Here is a 22515-nt window from a genome sequence, read left to right as displayed (position 1 = left end):
GTCAAAAGTCCCAACAATTTCATATCCTGAAATTATGAGACTCCAAGGTTGGAGGAGAGGAGGATGACTAGGGTTGATAGTGGGCTCGGCCCATGATATTGTCTTGATGCCACGTGTCCCCGCCACATGATGCACTCCTCCCCTCCGTGCCTACCACAGAATTAGACCCAATCTAGTGGCTATAAAGTTATCTTCCCAAGGAGTCCAAATATGAGGACTTCCCTTGTGGTTCAGTGGCTAGGACTCCACGCTGCCTATGCAGGGGCCCAGGTTCAAAGATCCCAAGTGCCACAGTGAAGACTTGGTGCAGACAAATAAGCAAGTAAATAAATAAATATGTAGTTTTTATAAAGAAAGGTGGCAAAATATAAATGATTGAAGGCAGTATGTGACTGAAAATGGCTTAGTCCCCTGCGGTCCACACTGAAATATATACCACGTCCCTTAAAATAACCCTTGTAATTCGAGAGTCCCAGAGCTCAATTGTAATAGGCAGGAAAGAGTGTCTGTAAAGAATATGAAAGGGAGTGTTTCTCCTTTGTATCTCAGGGGGTCCTGAGATGCTAGAACAATTTAACCAAGGGTAGCCACGTGTGTGTGCTTAGTCAACTCTTTGCAACCCCATAGACTGTAGCCCACCAGGCTCCTCTACCCATGAAATTTTCCAGGCAAGAATACTGGAGTGATTACCATTTCCTTCTCCAGGGGATCTTCCCGACCAAGGAATTGAACCCAGATCTTTTGCATCTCCTGCACTGGCAGACAGGTTCTTTACCAGCTGAGCCACAGGGGAATCCATTTAACCAAAACTGACTATGAAATAATCGCTTCTGTAGGAATCTGAGTGCCAGATAGATTATCTTTATAACTTTGTTTCATTCAAAGCTTTCTCGGAGGCTTGGATTACCTGTAGAGTCATCTTACTCTGTAATTCTGCCTTCTTTATGAATTTTATCAACCATTTCATTCCCCTTTCTTACTCTCATTATTAAATTCACAAGGGTAAAATGGAGGAGATTGGCAGGAAGAGAATCTGAGGCCAGGAGGTCACGCAAAGTCTAAGTAATGAGCTCAGGCAACATCCAGCCTCACTCAATTCTCATTGGCCTCCTTCTCTCTCAAAATCACATGCTTAGCAGAGGAAAGTTGCTTTTTTCTTTTAATTCTAGAAATCAACTGGCAGTATTAAAAGGAAAAGCTTTATCTAGGATTTTACAAATAGCTATCTGTTATTGATTAAATTATTAGCCCCACATTTTAATGAGCTGGATAAAATGCATTTATTGTAAGCCTTGCATTCTTTCACCATCGAAGGACTTCTGTGCCTCAAACAAGGGACAGAGACAAACTCATAAGTCAGTCTCAAGCTTTCTGTGTGCCCTGCACAAAGAGCACAAATTCCTCAAACCAGGGTCACTTCTCTCCTTCCCTGCGTGTGTGTGGGCTCAGTTAATTCAGTCAGGTCTGATTCTTTTCGATTCTATGGGCTGTAGCCCGCCAAGCTCCTCTGTCCATGGGATACCCTAAGCAAGAATACTGGAGTGGGTAGCTATGCCCTCCTCCAAGGGATCCTCCCGATCCAGGGATCAAACCCGAGTCTCCCGCATTGCTGGTGGATTTTTTACCACTGAGCACCCCCTTCCATGAGGGAAGCAGAAATGATGCAACCCAGTCATCTGTGTATTCATGGAACAGCTCACCTACGGGCAGAAGTGGGGAGAAAGGCAGTTTTTCCAAGTCCAGTTTACTGAGGACCTAGATTTGGGACAGTCCTGCTGTAATCAGAAATCAATTTCAGATCCAGCTCTCAAATTTAAAATACAAATTTCTTTTTCATTTAAAGATCTTCTCAATTACTGAGTTTCTATTACATATTCCAAGCCTGGTGCATCTGTTAAAAGCCCTATAAAGGAGGATGATTTCATTCCAACTCAGCCCCATGAAAAATAAATGTATTTAAGAGTGCAATTTATTAAAAATAAACATCCATTTCTGACTTGGGGATGTTCAGCTTGATAAGCTTCAGAGTTCAGTTAGTTCTCTTTCCAGAGCCGATGACTCCTGAGTCATGACTGAAAATATCACTCATTTTCATAAAGATAACAACAACACCTGAGCCCACCTTCCCCCCCCCCGCAAAAAAACCCCAAACATCACTGAAAGGTGTTTTCAGCAGAAGCAAAAATCCTATTTAAAATCAAAAACTTGCACTTGGGCAGAAATGGATACTGAAAGCACTTCTTGTGCTTTAAATGACATTAGAGGGCTTTGAAAGTTAAGAGTTTAAAAATACTCTCTAAGAATACAAGCCAAATGACTGCAGGATTATAAGTTCTCTCCCAGTTGTTCAGGTATTAAAAACAGGCACAAGTAAGAATAGCCTTCAAAAAAAACCTAAAACGGCACATGAGTAATGCAATCTACCCCAACAAGGGGACGACTCCACGGCCCTCTTCCTTGTTTTATGAAGTACCTCTAAGTCATAACACTGTCCCCTCCCACTTCCTAACTGCAGAGTCCCCTCCACTTTCAAAAAATTAAAAAGGACACATGACTAAAATGACAAGTGAAGGGCACATTCTTGGGTGCCTCTTCCAGAAGCAATGCTCTCATTGCCGGAGGCATGCAGCCTGCCTAGAATTCAGCTTCCCCAGTAGGCATTCCGGCATTTGCTGAGTTATCTCACACTATCTTCAGTGCTCCAGAAGAGATTTATGGATGAAAAGCAATGCCAATCACCTGCCCAGGTCCACCTCTCCCCCAGACATCATCCTGCCCCGCGAGTGACTCTCCCTGCAAGTTCTACCCCAGGGACGAGGCAGCCTGCACCACAACAGTCCCTCCAAGTATGGCGTCTTCAAGACTCTTTCAGGCCATCTTGACCTCCTGTTTCCTTTCCAAGCTCTCCAATACCTACTTGCCAGTGGGAACATTCTCCCCAGCCATCCTGGGTTCCCTGTCCTTTCTTGGGGCTGCGTCACCTCGCCTGGCATCACTCAAGGCCCCCTGGTTTCAGGAGGTGCTTCTCCCGCATGCTGGGGTCAGACAGCATCTCCTTCAGGGAATGGAGATGTGAGTCGGTAAACCTATCCTGAACCTTTTCAAACAAAGCCAGTTCTTTCCCATCATAAGGAACACTGTAGAGTTTCCCATCGCCGCTATACATGTTATCAAATTAGTAGCTTAAAGCCACACAGATTTATCATTGTACAGATCTGGGGACCAGAGTCTAACATGGGTCTGCTGGTCTACCTTCCTCCTAGAGGCTCTGGGGGAGGATCTGCTTCCTGAGCTCTTCCAGCTTCTAGAGGCCGCCTGCCCTTGGCCCGGGGCCCCAGGCTCCATCTCCAAGCCCAGAAGCATCTTTTCTCTTCTCTGCCTGTCTGCCTCCCTCTCCTAAGATCCTTGCGATTATACTGGCCCATGTGGATAATCCAGAATCATCTCCCATCGTAAAGACCCTCAATGTCATCACACCTGCCAAGTCCCTTTGCCATGTTAGGAATAAAATCACAGGTTCTGGGCATTGCAGATGGGCATCTTTAGGTGGGTGCTGGGGCGTGACTCGGTCCAGGACACACCTCAGCAGCCCCGTCCCTCTTTCGCACGTATGTCCAACAAGCAGGGACCTCTGTCCTCAGTATTTCACAGATCAGTTGCTGAACAACTGACCAGAAGTTGTTCTGATCAACTTGTTGTTATTCAACTCAGAAGAAGCCCTCTCTTCATGAAACTGCAAATTAAGCCATTTTCTGGGATTCTTGATCCAAGGTTATTTACAGCTCTGGTGGGGCGGCGGGGGGGAACATTTCCCTGGAGGCTCAGTGGTAAAGAATCTGCTTGCCAATTCAGGAGATGCTGGTTCAATCCCTGGGTCAGGATGATCCCCTGGAGAAGCGAATGGCAACCAATTCCAGTATTCTTGCCTGGAGAATTTCATGGACAGAGGAGCCTGGTGGGCTACAGTCCATGGGATCACAAAGAGTTGTACCCAAATTAGCAACTAAACAGCAACAACAGAGCTCTATGGAAGTTCTTGGAAATCACATAATAAAGAACATTCAGAAGATTTCTTAAAACACTGGATAGAAATACATAGGAACAGGGTGATACACTCAAAATACTACTGAGTCCTTAGAGGCTTTGAACATCAGCTTGTTTCTCATCTGAGAAGAGTCATCTGTCATTGTTCTGGGTCATCTGTATGTGAATTTCCTCCGCACCCAATCTGTCTTATTCTTTTTTGATGCTACTCTTCATCCTTATTCATTTCAGAGGATGAGATGGTTGGATGGCATCACTGACTCAATGGACATAAGTTTGAGCAAACTCAGGGAGATAGTGAAGGACAGGGAAGCCTGATGTGCTGCAGTCCATGGGGTCACAAAGAGTCATTATGGTGTGACTTAATGACTGAACTAACTAACACTAAAGTTTAACCTGGCATAGACGTGTACAGATACAGATGTGGCCTTTAACTGGATTTTCATACTGTAACTGGAGCGATACCGATGTTTTCGCCCTGCTGAAACGTGCATGTACTAAAAACACTGGTGCCATAGGGCTAGGTTTCAAACAGCAGTCACCTCATTCTAAGCTTCTTCAACACGCTGATGGCCCAGCTCTCCTACGCCCTCTAGTGGTGGCCGGCACTACAGCACTGCCAAGAATCCAAGAGTGCAAGGCAATCATCATTCCATTAAAACAGCTGTCTGAGCCAAAGAAATGACGCAAACTTTACACAAGCTTTCAAATTACAGTATTCTGGCCTAGAAAACCATTCACTTTATGTGCTAAGTATTTGCCTTTCCCCATTTTCTGAGTTTTGGTACTGTCATACGGTAAACTCAGAAAGTGACAGAAGCAGTGGACAGTCTGGTAAAAAATGTCCCAAAGTCCAGTGAAAGACAGCATATAAATCAACTGTGGTATAGCTACAGAGTGGAATATTATATAGCAACAAAAAGGAAGGACCCACAGCCGCACACAGCGGCGTGGATTCATCTTTTTGAAAAAGGTTTAGTGTTAAGACACTAGTTCTAGAAGATTACATAATTACGGTACCATTTTTTAATAGACTTCAAAGGTGGCACAGTGGTAAAGAATCTGCCTGCCAACCAGGAGACAGAAGATGTGGGTTCAATCCCAGGGTCGGGAAGATTCCCTGGAGTAGGAAATGGCAACCCACTTCAGTACTCTTGCCTGAAAATTCCATGGACAGAGGAGACTGGCAGGCTACAGTTCATGGGGTCACAAAGAGTCAGATACAACTGAGCAACTAACACTCACATTCGTACATGACTAGTGGAAAAGCTACATTCTTCAACATATCAAATACAATCATTAAAAGACAATTAAGCAATACGCAAACGTATGGACTATGCACCCTAACTAGATTGTACAGACAGAGATGACAGAGAGACAGACAGACAGACAGACTGACTGGCCTACATAACCCAGAGATGGGGTATTCAGAAGAGAACACAATGGCTTCTTAGGTTCATTCTTGTTTGAATTGTCCCAAGACTGCAGTTTGGAGCATAAGGATTGAGATATAAATAAGATATAAATCCTATCAGATGATACAAAGAGTTTCCAAATTTTACTTCCATAAGTTTTCCAGGGGCGTCTGAGTCAGGAAGCTACACACCAGGGCCTTTCACCTGTGCCTGCCACCGAGCCTCAGGAAGCAGGGAGCACTTTCATCCCACCCTTCAATACCATCTCACCTTGGAAATTCATCATTTTAACTTATCACTTAATCACACATTAGTCATTTTCTTTGCCGCAATCCTCAGAGGCTTCGTATCAAGTGACACTTGGGCTGGTCAGGGGCCCCTATAATGCCTCTAATGTATCCCTGAGGCTCCAGCCTCTCCTCTGAGCCCCACTGCATCTCTGGACTTCAGCCCTGGGCTGAAGGCCTGGGCTGTGCCATCCCGGTAACCAGAGCCCTGTTTCTGGACACCAGCTCACGGGCCGGAGCCCTCACGTGAACTGAATACCTGAAGCGACGTGTCACCTCCCAGGCCCACAGTCACAGGCCTCACCTGCCTGGTGGGACGCTCTCCCCTCTGAGTATCTGTCATCTCTCTTCAGGTTAAAGGCTGTGCATGCTCATTATAGGGGGAAAAATGTGATAAGGATGAATAAATCAAGAAACTAAAGACTACCTGTTTTCTCCTCACCCAGAGCTTCCAGACATGTACCAGCATATAGCTGTAATGTACCAGGTATGATATCACCCTGCATTACTTTAAATCTCAAAATTTTTTTTACAATTAGCAGTAAATGATACGTTTTCACATCCCATATTCCATTTTCATACTCTTTACAGAGTATGAAATTAGCTTAATGAAACACGATGAAATATGATCTTAATCAGATACATAATATTCCATTTATTCTAGTTACCATATTTGCATTTAAAAAATAAAAGTAATGATGTAAAACAAAAATCACCCTCATAAACAACTCCTGGCCCAGGGTCTTTGCACTTGCTGATTCCTTTGCCTAGAAGCTCTTCAACCAGACATGACTCACAAGCTCACCTCCTCCAAGTGGTCGCTCAAAAATAATCTTCCTGAGGACTTTAATACAATCAACCCTCACTTCCCACCTTCACACTCCCTAATCTCCTCTCCTGCTTCAGTTTCCCTTAAATATGGCTCACCACTTAACATTATATATTGTAGCAATTTATTTATTTTCTGGCTTCACTCAGTAGAATGTGACCTCCAGGAGGAGAAAGTTGTTTGTCATTGTTTTTGTTTAATTCCACAAATGCCTAGAAGTACTGGCAACAAAGACCCTCAATAAATAGTTGTTGAAAGGATGAATGAGCAAATGGGCGTCCCACATGGCTCCGTGGCAAAGAATGCACCTACCAATTCAGAGATGGAGGTTTGATCCCTGGGCCGGGAAGATCCCCTGCAGAAGGAAATGGCAACCCACCCCAGTATTCTTGCCTGGGAAATCCCATGGACAGAGGAGCCTGGTGGGCTATAGTCCATGGGGTTGCAAAAGAGTTGGACACGACTGAGCAACTGAACAGCTAAAAACAACAAAAACAACAAATACATTTATAAAAAGACTGGAAAAGCATAAAACTGAAAATGAGTTTAATTTCTAGGTGACAGTTTATAAAGTTTGTTTTCTTTTTTTATCATCAGTTCAGTTCAGTTGCTCAGTCGGGTCAGACTCTTTGCGACCCCATGGACTGAAGCACGGCAGGCCTCCCTGTCTATCACCAACTCCCAGAGCTTGCTCAAATTTATGTCCTTCAAGTTGGTGATGCCATCCAACCATCTCATCCTTTGTCGTTCCCTTCTCCTCCTGCCTTCAATCTTTCCCAGCATCAGGGTCTTTTCAAATGAGTCAGTTCTTCACATCAGGTGGCCAAAGTATTGGAGTTTCAGCTTCGGCATCAGTCCTTAGAATGAATATTCAGGGCTGATTTCCTTTAGGATGGACTGGTTGGATCTCCTTGCAGTCCAAGGGACTCTCAAGAGTCTTCTCCAGCACCACAGTTCAAAAGCATCAATTCTTTGGCACTCAGCTTTCTTAATAGTCCAACTCTCACATCCATATATGACTACTAGAAAAATCATAGCTTTGACTAGATGGACCTTTGTTGGCAAAGTAATGTCTCTCCTTTTTAATATGCTGTCTAGGTTGGTCATAGCTTTTCTTCCAAGGAACAAGTGTCTTTTATCTTTTTTATCATAAGTTTCCTATATTTTCTGTTTTCTAAGTTAGCAAGTATTACTTTTTAAAATCAGGGAAAATTGTTTTAAATGCTACTAGAAAATATGACTATAAATATTGTTTTGGTACAATAGAGAGAGACAAAGAGAAGGACAGAGAAAGAGGCAAAGATAAGCAGAGGACAGAAACCTTCAACTACCTGTGAAATTTTAATTTATGGTCAAATAATCACAACAAAGGTCAGGGCAAGTTAAGATAAATATTATTAACTACTGATCATTCTTCCTTCTCGGGTAATTTAAATTTATTGAAGCAAGACTGCTATTAAGTAACAATTAGTCTAGCCTGCTGCTGCTGCTGCTGCTGCTAAGTCACTTCAGTCGTGTCCAACTCTGTGCGACCCCATAGACGGCAGCCTACCAGGCTCCCCGGTCCCTGGGATTCTCCAGGCAAGAACACTGGAGTGGGTTGCCGTTTCCTTCTCCAATGCATGAAAGTGAAAAGTGAAAGTGAAGTCGCTCAGTCATGTCCGACTCTGTGCGACCCCATGGACTGCAGCCCATCAGGCTTCTCCGTCCATGGGGTTTTCCAGGCAAGAGTACTGGAGTGGGGTGCCATTGCCTTCTCCTTATTTTATATATTTATAAGTGAACTGTATTCTCAAATGCTTAATACTTCAGGAAAAAAATGTAGTGAAAGTGTTAGTCACTCAGTCATGTCCGACTCTTTGCGAACCCATGGACTGTAACCTGCCAGGATCCTCTGTCCATGGAATTCTCCAGGCAAGAATACTGGAATGGGTAGCCATTCACTTCTGCAGGGGATCTTCCTGACCCAGGGATCCAACCCGTGTCTCCTGCATTGCAGGCATATTCTTTACTGTCTGAGCCACCAGGGAAACCCAATACACAGGGTCCAGTACCAAATCAAACCTAATAAGCAAGGAGGCTAAGAGGATCTGAAAACATGAATTAAAATGACCAAAGCTAGAACTTTCATTTCTTATCAAGTGGCTGTAGACACCTGTGGTGTGGCCACAGAACACAGTGATGGACACACAGTTTGAATGCAGAAATGGAGTAGCTCTAAAATAATGGGGGGAAAAAACTAATTGGATTCATTAAATCAGATTATCAAATTTAAGGAATGCCCCAAATTATAAAAACCAAAAACTATAAATTATTATAAAATATAATATTGAATGTTTTTCACTTGGGAGCCCTGAGTATTAAGTAAGGGGCTGCCGCTTCCAGACTCACCAAGAGCCTGGCCTGGGGTTTTCCACCCACATTCTGACTTGACAAATCTGCTTGAATATAAGGAGAATATATTACTCATGACAGGACTATACAGCCGGAAACAGGTCTAGCAATTTATCTCCCTTGTCAATGAAACATGTGGGCCTTGAAATGTACTTCCTATTTCATTTTCTTCATTTTATTCAGGTGTAGTCAATGTGCAAAGTTGTATAAGTTACAGGTATACAGCACAGTGATTCATAATTTTTAAGTTATATTACTTTTACTGTTATTAGAAAATATTGGTTCTATTCCCTGCGTCCTACAATATATCCTTGTAGCTCATTTATACATAACAGTTTGTACTTCCTGTTTCATTTTATTTTTAATGCCTAAGAAATAGATCAATTTGCAATTGTGCAGATGCACGTCAGTTTCAAGAAGGGTTTTTAGCTTGATGGGCTCCTGACGAGCGGAGGAAAGCCCTTAAATGTCTAGCATGAAGCATTTTCAGGAAGTCAACACTCTATGTAGAGACCCCACTGATGGTGAAGAGACAGGAAGCAAGCAGAATTAGCCCTCTTGTCCTCAAACAGCTTTAAAAACAGCTTGCAGGAAAAAAAAAAACAATTTTTAATAAAATTTTAAAGTTTTTAATTAGAAAATAAAATGTAAATTTTTTTTAACTTTTCTTTTTTTTTTTTTTTTCAAAAAAGGGGACTTCCCTGGTGGTCTAGTGGTTAAGACTCCATGCTTCCAATGCAGTGGGAGTGGGTTTGATTCATGGTCAGGGAACTAAGATTCCCACATGCCATGAGTGGCACGGTCCAAAAAACAAAAAAGAAAAAACTTGGCTTGTCCTTTGCTCTGTACTTGTCTTCAGCTGGTCTGACTGTCAAAGCACGACTTTGAGAAATGAACACAACAGACTGGAATCTGGATGAATTCTGAGAAATGTTCTCGCGGCGGCAGCGCTGGCTGGGAGCTTGCCGTCTTTCAGTCACTGAATGGGTCTCTTCTTCCCCAAGAGAGGGGAATAAAAGGACTTCGGCCCTCCATGCTACAATAAATGACTACAGAGTTGTGCTCAGTTATGATTTTCGAAAAAAGGAATAAAAGGCCTATTCGCATTTTTTGTGTTGGCGGGGTAGAGACTTTCAAGGCGGCGCTCTGCCTGCAGGCTGGCCAGACATCTGCAGCCTGAGACGCCACAAGCTCAGATACGCTTGAGCTAAAATCCAGCACATTCCGAATTGAAGTGAGCATTTTTCTTCTGAGGAAAAGAATTTTTCATTCATTCCAGGTAAATGTATCCTTCATATCTAGACTTTCTTTTAAAACTCATGGAGATATGGCTCCCTAACTATAGTCCTGGCTGAAGTTAAAAAATACGGCTTCAAAACAGGATGCCTTATGAAAAAAGGTAACAAAATACAAGTTACGAGGGGATTTTAGACACTTTTGAAAAAACTAAAAACTGTGAAATCTAGTAGTTTCAGTGCATGAGTCCAGCATTCCTGCTGTGCCAGCCTGGAGGGCTGCAGTCCATGGGGTCACAAAGAGCTGGACACAACTGAGCGACTAACACAAACACACACACACACACACACACACACACACTAATAGCAAAGAGGAAACTTTTTAAGCTACCATGTGACTAGTTAATTCTTTTTACTTGGTAATTCATCCTGGCTGTGGAATTTTGACAAGTAATGATGATTCATAAATAAGAAAACTCAGTTTTCACACTGAATGCTATTCCTCAAAGGAGACAATTTAGCAAATGCTAGATGACTCTTCACTTTCAACCAAGGCTTGAGTTTGTGCTCCAGGGTTTAATTAATTAGACAGCTCTCACATCAATGCTCCATTTGGTTCTGGGTCTATGAGCTGGGGCAAGCTCAGGACTGGGGTTTACGACCAATAGTTCTTGGCTCCTTTTCCTCGGAAAAAAAAAAAAACACCAGAATCAGCTAGAATGCTTTGACTGGCAATGATCTGGAAGCTGACAAGACAAAAGGGCATTTCACTCCACAAAGTGAGGCCACAGAACTGCTTCTCCTGAGAGCAGGAGCAGGGCTGGGGGAGAAAGAGAAAGAGCGAGCGAGCAAGCTCAAAGGAGTCCTGAGATTTGGAGGTAAAGACTGAAGGTAAAAAGCTCACAACTCTCGCTAATCCCAGCTGGCTCTAGAAAGGCAGTGTCTGTTAATTCTCTGCTGTGCCCCCCAAGAATCAGCTCGAGGTCAGGCACAATAGTCCTGGCCCTCGTTACACCCCTGGACAGCCACTCCCCACTTTCTGTGAAAGACAACAGCCAAGGTATCGGGGTTCCAGGGATATCTGTAAGAAAACCCCAGGGTTCTCAGCCATAACTCCCAAAATCTGTAACATTAATGAAAAAAAAAAAAAAACATTTTCTGTAAACTGACACTGAACCATAAAACTGTTTATGATGAAAATAACTCTTTAATCTGGGAAATTTTAAATGATCAGTATATACGTAAGTAAAAGTACTTCTTTCTGATTTATACTTACTTAGAAAAATCAGGCCAAACTGAAACCAATTTTATGTTTTTAAAGGTAATGGGGACAATTTCTCCTATGTTAACAGAGGTTTTATTCAGTCACGGCCATGGTCACACGAGAATTAAGAGCTATGATACCCCAGGTCAGCTTTCATTTTACTAGAAATGAGCCACAGAAAATGCTAATTTGGTTCAGTTGACAGACCACTCCATACAAATCCTGTTCAGAATGCAGAGCTGGGCCTTACTGTTTATTAAAGAATAAGGTCAAGCACAAGCTCTTCTTAGGACTTACCCACTGAGAATCATATTTGCACAAAATGAACTTTCCAGGTACAGAAATTGGTATGTGAATGGCATCTGATTAAAACGATCCAATTTTTATTGTTGGTAACATCAGACATTTGATGCTGGCTTTACTGTTATTTACTAGTTAAGGGTAACACATTATACTTGAGAATATCCTTCATGCACAGAGACATTAGGGCTTCCCAGATGGTGCAGTGGTGAAGAATCCACCTGCCAATGCAGGAGACACAGGAGACATGGGTTCGATCCCTGGGTAGGGAAGATAACCTGGAGGAGGAAATGGCAACCCACTCCAGTGCTCTCGCCTGGGAAATCCCATGGACAGAGGAGTCTGGTGTGCTACAGTTCATGGGGTTGCCAAGAGTAGGACACGAACAAGCACACACGAATGTGCACGCACAGAGATATCATTATCTTTGTGCTAAATTTTGGATGAAGTACTTTAAGCTTAGCTGACAAAGCAAATTTTCTCAGACTCTATGGAAATAAGCCATTAGGACTGCAGGAAGGAGAAATTACTTTTCTTTCCAGTTTTATTGAGATATGATTGATGTGCAACATTGCACAAGTTTAAGTGTACAATGGTGATCTGACAGGTGTACCTGTTGCAAAATGATGACCACAGTGGGTAGTTTACACATTCTTTATCTCACATTATTATCACTTTGTCATGGTGGTGGTGGAAGCATTTAAGATCTACTGTCAGCAACCTTCAAGTAAATAATATGGTACTGTTATCTGCAGTCACCTGCTGCATGTTTGATCCCCAGAACTCACTCACCTCGTAATCGGAAGTTTGTACCCTTTGACCAACAGCTCCTCACTTCCACTCCCCAGCCCCCTGGCAACCACCACTCTACTTTTTTTTTTTTATGAGTAACTTTTTTAGATTCCACATGTAAGTGAGATCACATAGTATTTGTCTTTCTCTGTCTGATGTATTTCACTTAGCATATGCCCTCCGGGTTCATTCACGTTGTCATGAATGACAGAATTTCCTTCTTTTTAGTGGCTGAATAATATTCCACTGTGTACATATGCCAGTTTTCTCTACCAGGTCATCCACCGGTGGACACTGAGTTGTTTCTCTGTCGTGACTACTGTGAATAACGCTGCAGTGAACACGGAGCATAAACATCTCTTGAGGGCAGTGACTTCATTCCCTTCAGATCTAGACCTGGGAGTGGAATTACTGAACCACCATCAGAATGGCTTATTTTTAATTTTTTGAGCAACCTCTAAACTGTTTTCTGTAGCGGCTGTGCCAATCTACATTCCTAGCCACAGCGCACAAGAGTTCCCTTTTCAAGGAGCTCTTTGTTAATGGAAAAACTCTACAGTGGCATCATGAAGGTAGAGTGGTCCACTGTGTTTTATTTTTTAATTGGGGTATAGCTGCTTTTCAATGTTGTGTTATCTTCTGTTGTACTGTGAAATGAATCAGCAATATGTATACATATATCCCCTCTTTTTTTGGATTTCCTTCCCTCTTAGGTCATCACAGTGCATTAAGTATAGTTCCTTGTGCTATACAGCAGGTCCTCATTAGTGATCTATTTTATACATATGAGTATATATAAGTCAATCACAATCTCCCAGTTCGTCTCACCCCTTAGTGTCTCACCTTCCCCGCTGAGTGTCCATACATTTGTTTTCTACATCTGTGTCTCTATTTCTGCCTTGCAAACAGGTTCATCTATACCGCTTTTCTCAATTCCACATATATGCGTTAATATATGTTTGTTTTTCTCTGATTTACTTCACTCTGTATGACTGACCCAGCAATCCCACTATTGGGCATATACCCTGAGAAAACCAAAGTTAATAAAACACATGCACCCCAGTGTTCACTGCAGCACTGTTCACAATAGCCAGGACATGGAAGCAACCTAGATGCCCATCATCAGACGAATGGATAAAAAAGATGTGGTACATATATACAACAGAATATTACTAAGCCATAAAAAGGAACGAAATTGAGCCATTTGAAGAGACATGGGTGGACCTAGAGGCTGTCATACAGAATGGTCCATCATTCCATCCACCTTTGAACAGTGAACTTCATGGCCCAGCCCTCAGAAAAGAGGCCGGGTTCATTCTGGGACCAAGCACAAACCACTGGTGCAAAGCTGGGGTGAGGAAGGATAAAGCCAGCCCGACAGACCTGGGGATCCAGGTGTACGGGCTGTAACGGGAGAGAGGAAGGAGAAATGCTGATGTCTAACTACCGCCAAGGAAGAGAGAGACTTCACAGACCTCACAAGCGGAAAGATCCTCATCCCACCTGCCTCACAGGAGCAAAACCCCACCCCCTTCTGCCTGCAAAGATCCTCCTACTCATCACTGCACTTTATTCTTAAAATAAGATGGTTTTGAATGTTTCAAAGCTCAGCATGGTGCTCTGTGATGACCTAGAGGGATGAGATGGGGGATAGGTGGGAGGGAGGTTCAAGAGGGAGGGCATATATGTATACTTACAGCTGAGTCATGTTGTCATACCGCAGAGACTAACACAACATTGTAAAGCAATTATCCACCAATAAAAAAAAAAAATCTATGATAAACCACAGTGGAAAAGAATACTTTAAAAAGAACGTGTGTGTATAAAACCGAATCACTGTGCTGTAAAACAGGAATTAATAACGTTGTAAATCAACTACTTGGGCATGTGTGCGAAGTCGCTTCAGTTGTGTCTGACTCTTTATGATCCTGTGGACTGTGGCCTGCCAGGCTCCTCTGTCCATGGGATTCTCCAGGCAGGAATACTGGAGTGGGTTGCCATGCCCTTCTCTGGGGGATCTTCCTGGCCCAGGGATCGAACCAGTGTCTCCTGGGTTTCCTGCACTGGCAGGCAGGTTCTTTACCACCAGCACCACCGGGAAGTCCAAACAACTATACTTCAATAAAAATAAATTAGAAAAAAACCCACTGTACTAGCCAGTACCAGATACTAAGAATCACTGTAAACAATAAACCAAACCATCAAAGAAATGAAAGAAATCCATATTTTAATTTCACATCTCCAGTGTGATGAACAGAGAACAGAATGCAATTATACAGTGGAAAATGCAGTAAGAAAACTGGGGGAAGTATCCCTTCTAGTGAGAATTAAATCACTTTGAAACAAGCACTGGCCAAACAGAAAGGTAAAAGGGTAACAATCTGAAAGGAACACTGCATGCATACACGTACTCGCTCAGTCATGTCCGACTCTCTGTGGCCCCACAGACTCTGGCTCTCCAGGCTCCACTGTCTGTGGTATTTTCCAGGCAAGAATACTAGAATAGGTTGCCATTTCCTACTCCTGGGAAGCTTAAAGTAACACTAATCCCCTTGAATCACATTGCAGACTTTTTAGGGCTGGAATGAATTTTCGAGATGATTCTCTCTTTGCAGATGAGAAAACTGAGGCCGAGAGAGCAGTAACTTGGCAAGACCACTAGGAACAGGGTTAGGACCCAGGTGGAAAATCAGCTGCACTTGAATATCCAATTGGGTGACTTTGAAGTCAAAGAGACCTCCCTAGAAAGGACTATTTCCATAGCATGGCTTCTCTGGGGGCACACAAGCACTTCCCCAAAGGAGTAGAATGTTACAAATCTTTAAAAAGCCACATTGTAAGGAGCTAATTTCCAGTGGTCATGTATGGATGTGAGAATTGGACTGTGAAGAAAGCTGAGCACTGAAGAATTGATGCCTTTGAACTATGGTGTTGGAGAAGACTCTTGAGAGTCCCTTGGACTGCAAGGAGATCCAACCAGTCCATTCTGAAGGAGATCAGCCCTGGGATTTCTTTGGAAGGAATGATGCTGAAGCTGAAACTCCAGTACTTTGGCCACCTGATGCGAAGAGTTGACTCATTGGAAAAGACTCTGATGCTGGGAGGGATTAGGGGCAGGTGGAAGAGGGGACGACGGAGGATGAGATGGCTGAATGGCATCACTGACTCGATGGACGTGAGTTTGAGTGAACTCCGGGAGATGGTGATGGACAGGGAGGCCTGGCATGCTGCGATTCATGGAGTCGCAAAGAGTTGGACATGACTGAGTGACTGAACTGAACTGAACTGAACCTGACACTGGCAAAGTGAGATCCTTGGTCCTGCCGGGCTCACTAATAGCTAAGGTTTTTCTCCAAACCCTTATCAAATACTCTAGTTAATTTCCATGCTGAGAAAGTGTGCCGTGGAAATTCTCCCAGGCAACTTGCAGCTACTTCAGAAGGGCTGTGGTGGAAATTCTCTCAGGCAACTTGCAGCTACTTCAGAAGGGCTGTGGACAGCAAGGGCTATAGTAAAGATGGGCAATGCCTTAACCAGTCTGAGCAGATATGAAAGAATATTTCATCAAAAAGCTTTTAAAATTCCTTTGAAATTACACCCACTGACTTGGTCAGATCTTCCCCCAGTCAGAATCAGGGAGCATGCTCAACTTCTCCACCTGACATTTGGGGAAGCATCTGCAGACATATCCTAGGAGGCTCAGTGTGTCAGCAAGGACAGGACAGAAACCAGGCCCTAGACGGCCAAGCTGGGGTGAGTCTGTGCCTGGAAGATCACATTTCCCTTCTTATAGCCAATGTCTCCTTCTGCTGAGTCTCTTGGCAAGTTTACATTCCCACCCATCCCTCCCCCCCCTTGAAAATCTGAGCTCCAAAATGAAGACGCACACAGATGTCAACTGGTCATAAAATTGGACTTTACACCTGAAATAAACACACAGCTTTTAAGGGTATGTTATATACCAGGAAGAAATGATGCTAAAGCTGAAACTCCAGTACTTTGGCCACCTCATGCGAAGAGTTGACTCATTGGAAAAGACTGATGCTGGGAGGGATTGGGAGCAGGAGGAAAAGGGGACAGAGGATGAGATGGCTACATGGCATCACCGACTCAATGGACTTGAGTTTGAGTGAACTCCGGGAGATGGTGATGGACAGGGAGGCCTGGCATGCTGCAATTCATGGGGTCGCAAAGAGTCGGACACGACTGAGCAACTGAACTGAACTGAACTGTCTCCTTTTTGAGCCTTCACTGCATACTGTCCACTTGGATGTAAGTTGAGCACTCAACCCTCTCTTTCAATCATACGAGAATACTTTGAAGGCAGAACTAAAAAATAAATAACTACAAAAATTTGTTTTACTGGGGTGTTAACCCTTACATCTTCTTCACTTTCCCACTTCTCATACATGCAGTTCGTGATATTGATTACTTTCCCGCATCACCTGCCCCAGCTCTCTCCTCCACACAGCAGAGCACCTTTACTTTCGAGTGGAGCACCTTTGCTTCCGAGTGGAGCACCTTTGCTTCTGAGTGGAGCACCTTTACTTCTGGGTGGGGCCTTTTATTTCCGGGTGGGGCCCTTTACTTCCGGGTGGACCACCTTTACTTCCGGGTAGAGTACAGTGGATGAATACGGAGCTACTTTGCCTGCGGCTGCACCAGGAGCCCAGACGCCGGTAGATACTCGCTGAGCCCTCAGGCTTACAAACCTCCCACTCCTCTTCGCTGTTCCCCAAACCCACAGCTCTATGAACCGACAGCTCTCTCCTGGTTAACCTTCAGGAACGTTCCAGCAGAGTTCCAGGCCTCCGGGTCACCTGTTTTTCACCCACCTCAGCAGTGATGCTCACACGCCAAAATGAGGTTGGAGAGGAAATCCCCAATGAAACCAATCCCCCAACTCTTCCCTCTCCGTACTCCTTCACACACTGTGACTCTCAAGCAATCTTGTAGCCCAATATTACAGCAATTTGCGAGCTACTTCGAAGAGCTAGTCCCAATTTTATCCTCATCCTCAGTTCAGCTGTATTTTTCTTTATTTTCCCACTCTTGTAGATTACTTTTGTCATTCTTGTCGCTAAACTATGGTTTCAGAGGCACATCTCGGTGGCCCAGTCACCTCCCCCAGCTGCTCTTCATCAGTGGTAACACTGAAAGCAAGTTCCCTACCTTTCACTGAGGCTTCTCCACAACTGTGCACCTGCAATAGAAGTAAATGTGGAACGTTAGTGGAGGTATTTTCCTCTTAAGGTATTTCTCAACTTAGAAAGATTCTGGGCTACTTAAAATGGAATGCTTAGATCTTTAAACTCTAGAAACTCTCAAATCATACAGTGTCTACCTCTGGTACTATAACTCATTCAGGAAAATTGTCCACAAATATCCACTGAGATTCTAATATATGCAAAACCGTTGGATAGGTAGCAGGAGAGATGGAACAGCAGAGAACACATGGTCCTGCCTGGAGGGCTGTACTGTCCCCTGGGGCAGACCTAACCTGCACTCAAGTGAACATAAACCAAGGCAGGGGATGTAGGAACTCTACAAGAAACATAAGCCATGAGAGTTCAGGGAGGACAGAAAAATGTGGCTGGTCATGAAAGCACCAATGACAGAGGTGGTATATGAGGTGAACTCTGAAATGGTACTGACAAAGGGACAACTGTTATTTGAGAAAGGAGATTTTTATCTATTCATTCTTTAAGTGTTTTGAGTGTATATCTAGGCTCAACTGAAATCAACATTAAAATGTATATAAACATACACCTAGATCTCATTTGCTTTCTTAATTCTCTGATGACTTTCTTCATTGGACTATGTCTTGATAGTACGTTCCCAGATACCAGCTTTAATGAAGTTCAAGAAAAGAAATGGCCATGAGGCAGTTTCTGCTTTTTTCCCATCAAATAAAGATGTTGTCCCTCTCGTGCTTCACTACATGCTTTTGTGTGCTTAATCACTTCAGTTGTGTCTGACTCTTAGTGACCCTATGGACTGTAGCCCACCAGGCTCCTCTGTCCATGGAATTTTCCAGGCAAGAATACTGGACTGGGTTGACATTTCCTCCTCCAGGGGATCTTCCCAACCAGGGATCGAACCAGCATCTCCTGCATTGGCAGGCGAGTTCTTTACCACTGAGCCACCTGGGAAGCCCCTCTCAAAGATCTATATGATGAAGTCTTCTTAGAATTCAGCCCCAGGAAGTTTCTCAAAATTGCTTGCATCCTTTTATCAGATTATTAGAACTGTATAATTGATCTGGGTTCCGTTTCACCTAGATGAACAAATAAAGAAGATGTAGTGTAACATCTTATGGAGAAACTCAAATGAACTTTTTGGCCAACCCAATATACATATATAGTGGAGTATTACTTGGTCATGAAAAAAGAATGAAATCTTGCCATTTGCAGCAATATGGAAGGACTTGAGAGTATTATGCTAAATGAAATGAGTCAGAGAAAAAGAAATTCCACATGATTTCACTTACATGTGGAATCTAAAAAACAAAACAAATGAAGAAACAGAACAGAAATAGATTCATAGATACAGAGAACAAACTGTTAATGGTTGCCAAAGGGGAGAGGGATCAGGGAGATAGACAAAATAGGTGAAGGGGATTAAAAGGTACAAACTTCTAGCTATAAAATAAATCACGGAAATGCAATGCACACACAGAGAATATAATTAATAATATTGTAACAACTTTGTGTGGTGACATGATGGATGGTAACTGGTCTTACTGAAGTTATCAGTTCATAATGTATAAAAGAGGGCTTCCCTAAGTGCTCAGTTGGTAAAGAATCCATCTGCAATGAAGGAGACCCTGGTTCAATGATTCAATTCCTGGGTTGGGAAGATCTGCTGGAGAAGGGATAGGCTACCCACTCCAGCATTCTTGGGCATCCCTTGTGGCTCAGCTGGTAAAGAATCTGCCTGCAATGCGGGAGACCTGGGTATGATCCCTGGGTTGGGAAGATCCCCTGCAGAAGGGAAAGGCTATCCATTCCAGTATTCTGGCCTGGAGAATTCCATGAACTGTGTAGTCCATGGGGTTGCAAAGAGTTGGACTGAGTGACTTTCACTTTCAGTGTATAAAATATTAAGTCACTATGCTATACACCTGAAGCTTATATTGTACGTTAATTATAACAAAAAAATGGAAAAATGGTTGCTGCCTAAGGGAGCGAGAAAATTAGAATGATGAAGACAGCAGCACCACCATCACTGAACGTAGACCAGGCTGTGGCTGCTCAGGGCTGAGGATGGGGCAGTGGTGAGAGGCTGAGCAGGAGCACACTTGAACTGCGGGCACAGAGATGGTTCAGTGGCAGTGAGGCTGAACAGAAGGAAGCACCCTCCAGCCTTGGCAGGGGTTGGAGACAGCACTTCCAAAGGCTGAGGTCCAAGATGCGAAGACAGTCTAGGGGACCAAATCCAGGCCTTCACACAAGCCATGAGGGCACAAGCTGGAATGACAGTGCAGAGTGAGCACAAATGCCTACAGTTCATAGGCCATGATTCCAGGTGGGTCCATGTTCTGTATCAAATGGTTCATGTAGATTTGGCAGGAGGAAAGGCATAAAGGGACGGTGGTTGGTCATGCTCCACAGGGAGCATGTGGGGCTCTGCTGAGTGAGCCCTCCTCCACTGCCCAGGGAAGTAGGTAAAGAGCATCTCAAGACAGTGAGGGGCAGGTGGTGTGGGGTGTGGAGATGACTGGTTCTTTTGTAAAGACAGAGAAGGTGGTGATGGAGAAGTTGAAGGCTGCGGGAGGAGTTTCCCACACCACAGATGCCTGCCCAGGAACCAGTCTAGGGGGTTAATTCTGGGAGCAGGCACTTGGGCACAAAAAGCAAGACAGAAATCTATCACAGCCAGGGGGCATCCACACTAGTGACTCAGAAACCAGAGACATGGGGCCCCATGGGTTTTACAATGATTAAGTTCCAAGGCAGTACAGCCACACTTTTGCTCATCTATTTCATATTAAGTGTCGAGATGGTGTTAAAGATATAATGAAGGGAAAGGAGGGATACAATTAAATTCTTAACAAGAGGATTTTGGTTAATATATTTAGCCAGAAATGCTATGGGAAGCAGGAAAGTTGGGGGAGAGGCGAGGAGACAGATGAGTTGGGGGTCCTTTCCTCACCACTCCTGCTGGGGGGCCAGGGTGTCTCATGAGAGCCCAGCGGCTCTAAATGAAGCCAATCCCCATATCTGGGTCCAACTTGAAACCAATTCTGTGCCTCCCGGAGACCAATTCATCACCACAGGGCCTTAGGCTGAAGGCCTATAAGACCAGGCTCCTGCCAACCACACATGGGATTCAATGGGCCTTTGTTCTAAAAGACTGGATCAGAAAGAATGAAGCAGGCCCCAGGGCTTCTTCAGCCACAGAGAGGGAGTCCTGGGAACGCATGGGGATGAATCTTGTTTCTCCTTTTCTCATGCAGCAGAAACTCTGTATTGAGAGCAATGTCCCCCAGTGAAAACTCGGACAGAAAGATTGGTCCATTCCAAATGCCGGCCCTACAGGCAGAAGTGTGAGAGCTGGACTTGGTCAGAGTGGCACTCACAACAGGCCCTGGCTAGAGGAAGGCCCTCAATATGGACAAACTGATGGGTGACCAAACCCGTGATATTCAAGTGATGGGCCGGAAGCTGAACAGAGGGGCCCATACTGATGTAGGAACTTCTTTTTTAATGCTCTTGTCTGACCTCTACACAACTCTGTGGTATAAGGAGGACTTCTCATCATAGTATAGAGGTTCCAATTATGTAGGAGGATGGATAACGGTCCCCAAAACTATCAGGCCTTAATCCCTGAATCCTGCAAAATGTTACTTTATGCGGAAAATGTTATGTGTGCACATTCAGTCGTGCCTGACTCTTTATGACCCAAATGGACTATAGCCTGCCTGGCTCCTCTGTCCATGGGGATTCTCCAGGCAAGAATACTGGAGTGGGTTGCCATGTTCTCCTCCAGGGGATCTTCCCAAGGCAAGGATCAAACCCAGGTCTTCTGCATTGCAGGCAGATTCTTTACCATCTGAGCCACCAAAGAAGCCCCAACTCTAGGCAGAATTAGTATTTCTAGGGCGAACCAAGGGGCTTCCCCAATGGCTCAGCGGTAAAGAATCCGCCTGCAATGCAGAAGACGTGGGTTTGATCCCTGAGTCGGGAAGATCCCCTGGAAGAGCAAATGGCAACCCACTCCCGTAATCTTGCCTAGAAAATTCTATGCACAGAGAGCCTGGTGGGCTACAGTCCAAGGGGTCACAAAGAGTTGAACACAACTGAGCACGCACGCATATGTTAGGGTGAACAGAAAGCATCGGGTGCCCGGTTAAGGTTAGAAGGTATTCTCTGAAACAGAAAAGAGGGGCATGGGGAGGAGGAGGACAGGGCAAGAAGGAAGAACATGTACAAGAATATAAACCAGCCTATATAGATTTGAGAAAAGTGGTAACTGGACAAAACCAAATCTGTTTATGTTCCCAGAACAGGGACCTCCAAACCTTGGAGGTATCTATCACCTCCAAGGAATCACCTCCAAACCTTGAAACACAGCCATGTGAAACAATCTTTCTAAATGGTTTACACGTGAGTTAATTTAAGAACCATACAGACTTAAAATATAAACCGGATTTGAAGTGCACTATAGAGCACTGTAATGTTCCATACACTGGCATCACTGACTCGATGGACATGAGTTTGAATAAGCTCTGGGAATTGGTGATGGACAGGGAAGCCTGGTGTGCTGCAGTCTGTGGGGTCACAAAGAGTCAGATATGACTAAGCAACTGAACTGAACTGATAGAACACTGTAGGGGCTTCCCTGGCAGCTCAGACAGTGAAGGATCTGCCAGCAATGTGGGAGACGTGGGTTCAATCCCTGGGTTGGGAAGATGTCCTGCAGAAGGAAATGGCAACCCACTCCAGTATTCTTG

At 44.1% G+C, this 22515-nt stretch overlaps 1 protein-coding gene across 1 annotated transcript in view; it reads right to left on the bottom strand.

The window, feature by feature from the left end:
* The window catches only part of RETREG1 (reticulophagy regulator 1), a 158156-nt gene that overhangs the window by 92043 nt on the left and 43598 nt on the right, over positions 1–22515 (bottom strand). The window contains exon 3 of the mRNA XM_024981355.2: positions 17733–17763. Coding sequence (XP_024837123.1) covers positions 17733–17763 — 31 coding nt within the window. The remainder of the gene's footprint in view (positions 1–17732; positions 17764–22515) is intronic.

Source organism: Bos taurus, chromosome 20 (assembly GCF_002263795.3).
Source record: "Bos taurus isolate L1 Dominette 01449 registration number 42190680 breed Hereford chromosome 20, ARS-UCD2.0, whole genome shotgun sequence".
Classification (NCBI taxonomy): Eukaryota; Metazoa; Chordata; class Mammalia; order Artiodactyla; family Bovidae; genus Bos; species Bos taurus.
This window is presented reverse-complemented; position numbering and strand designations above follow the sequence as displayed.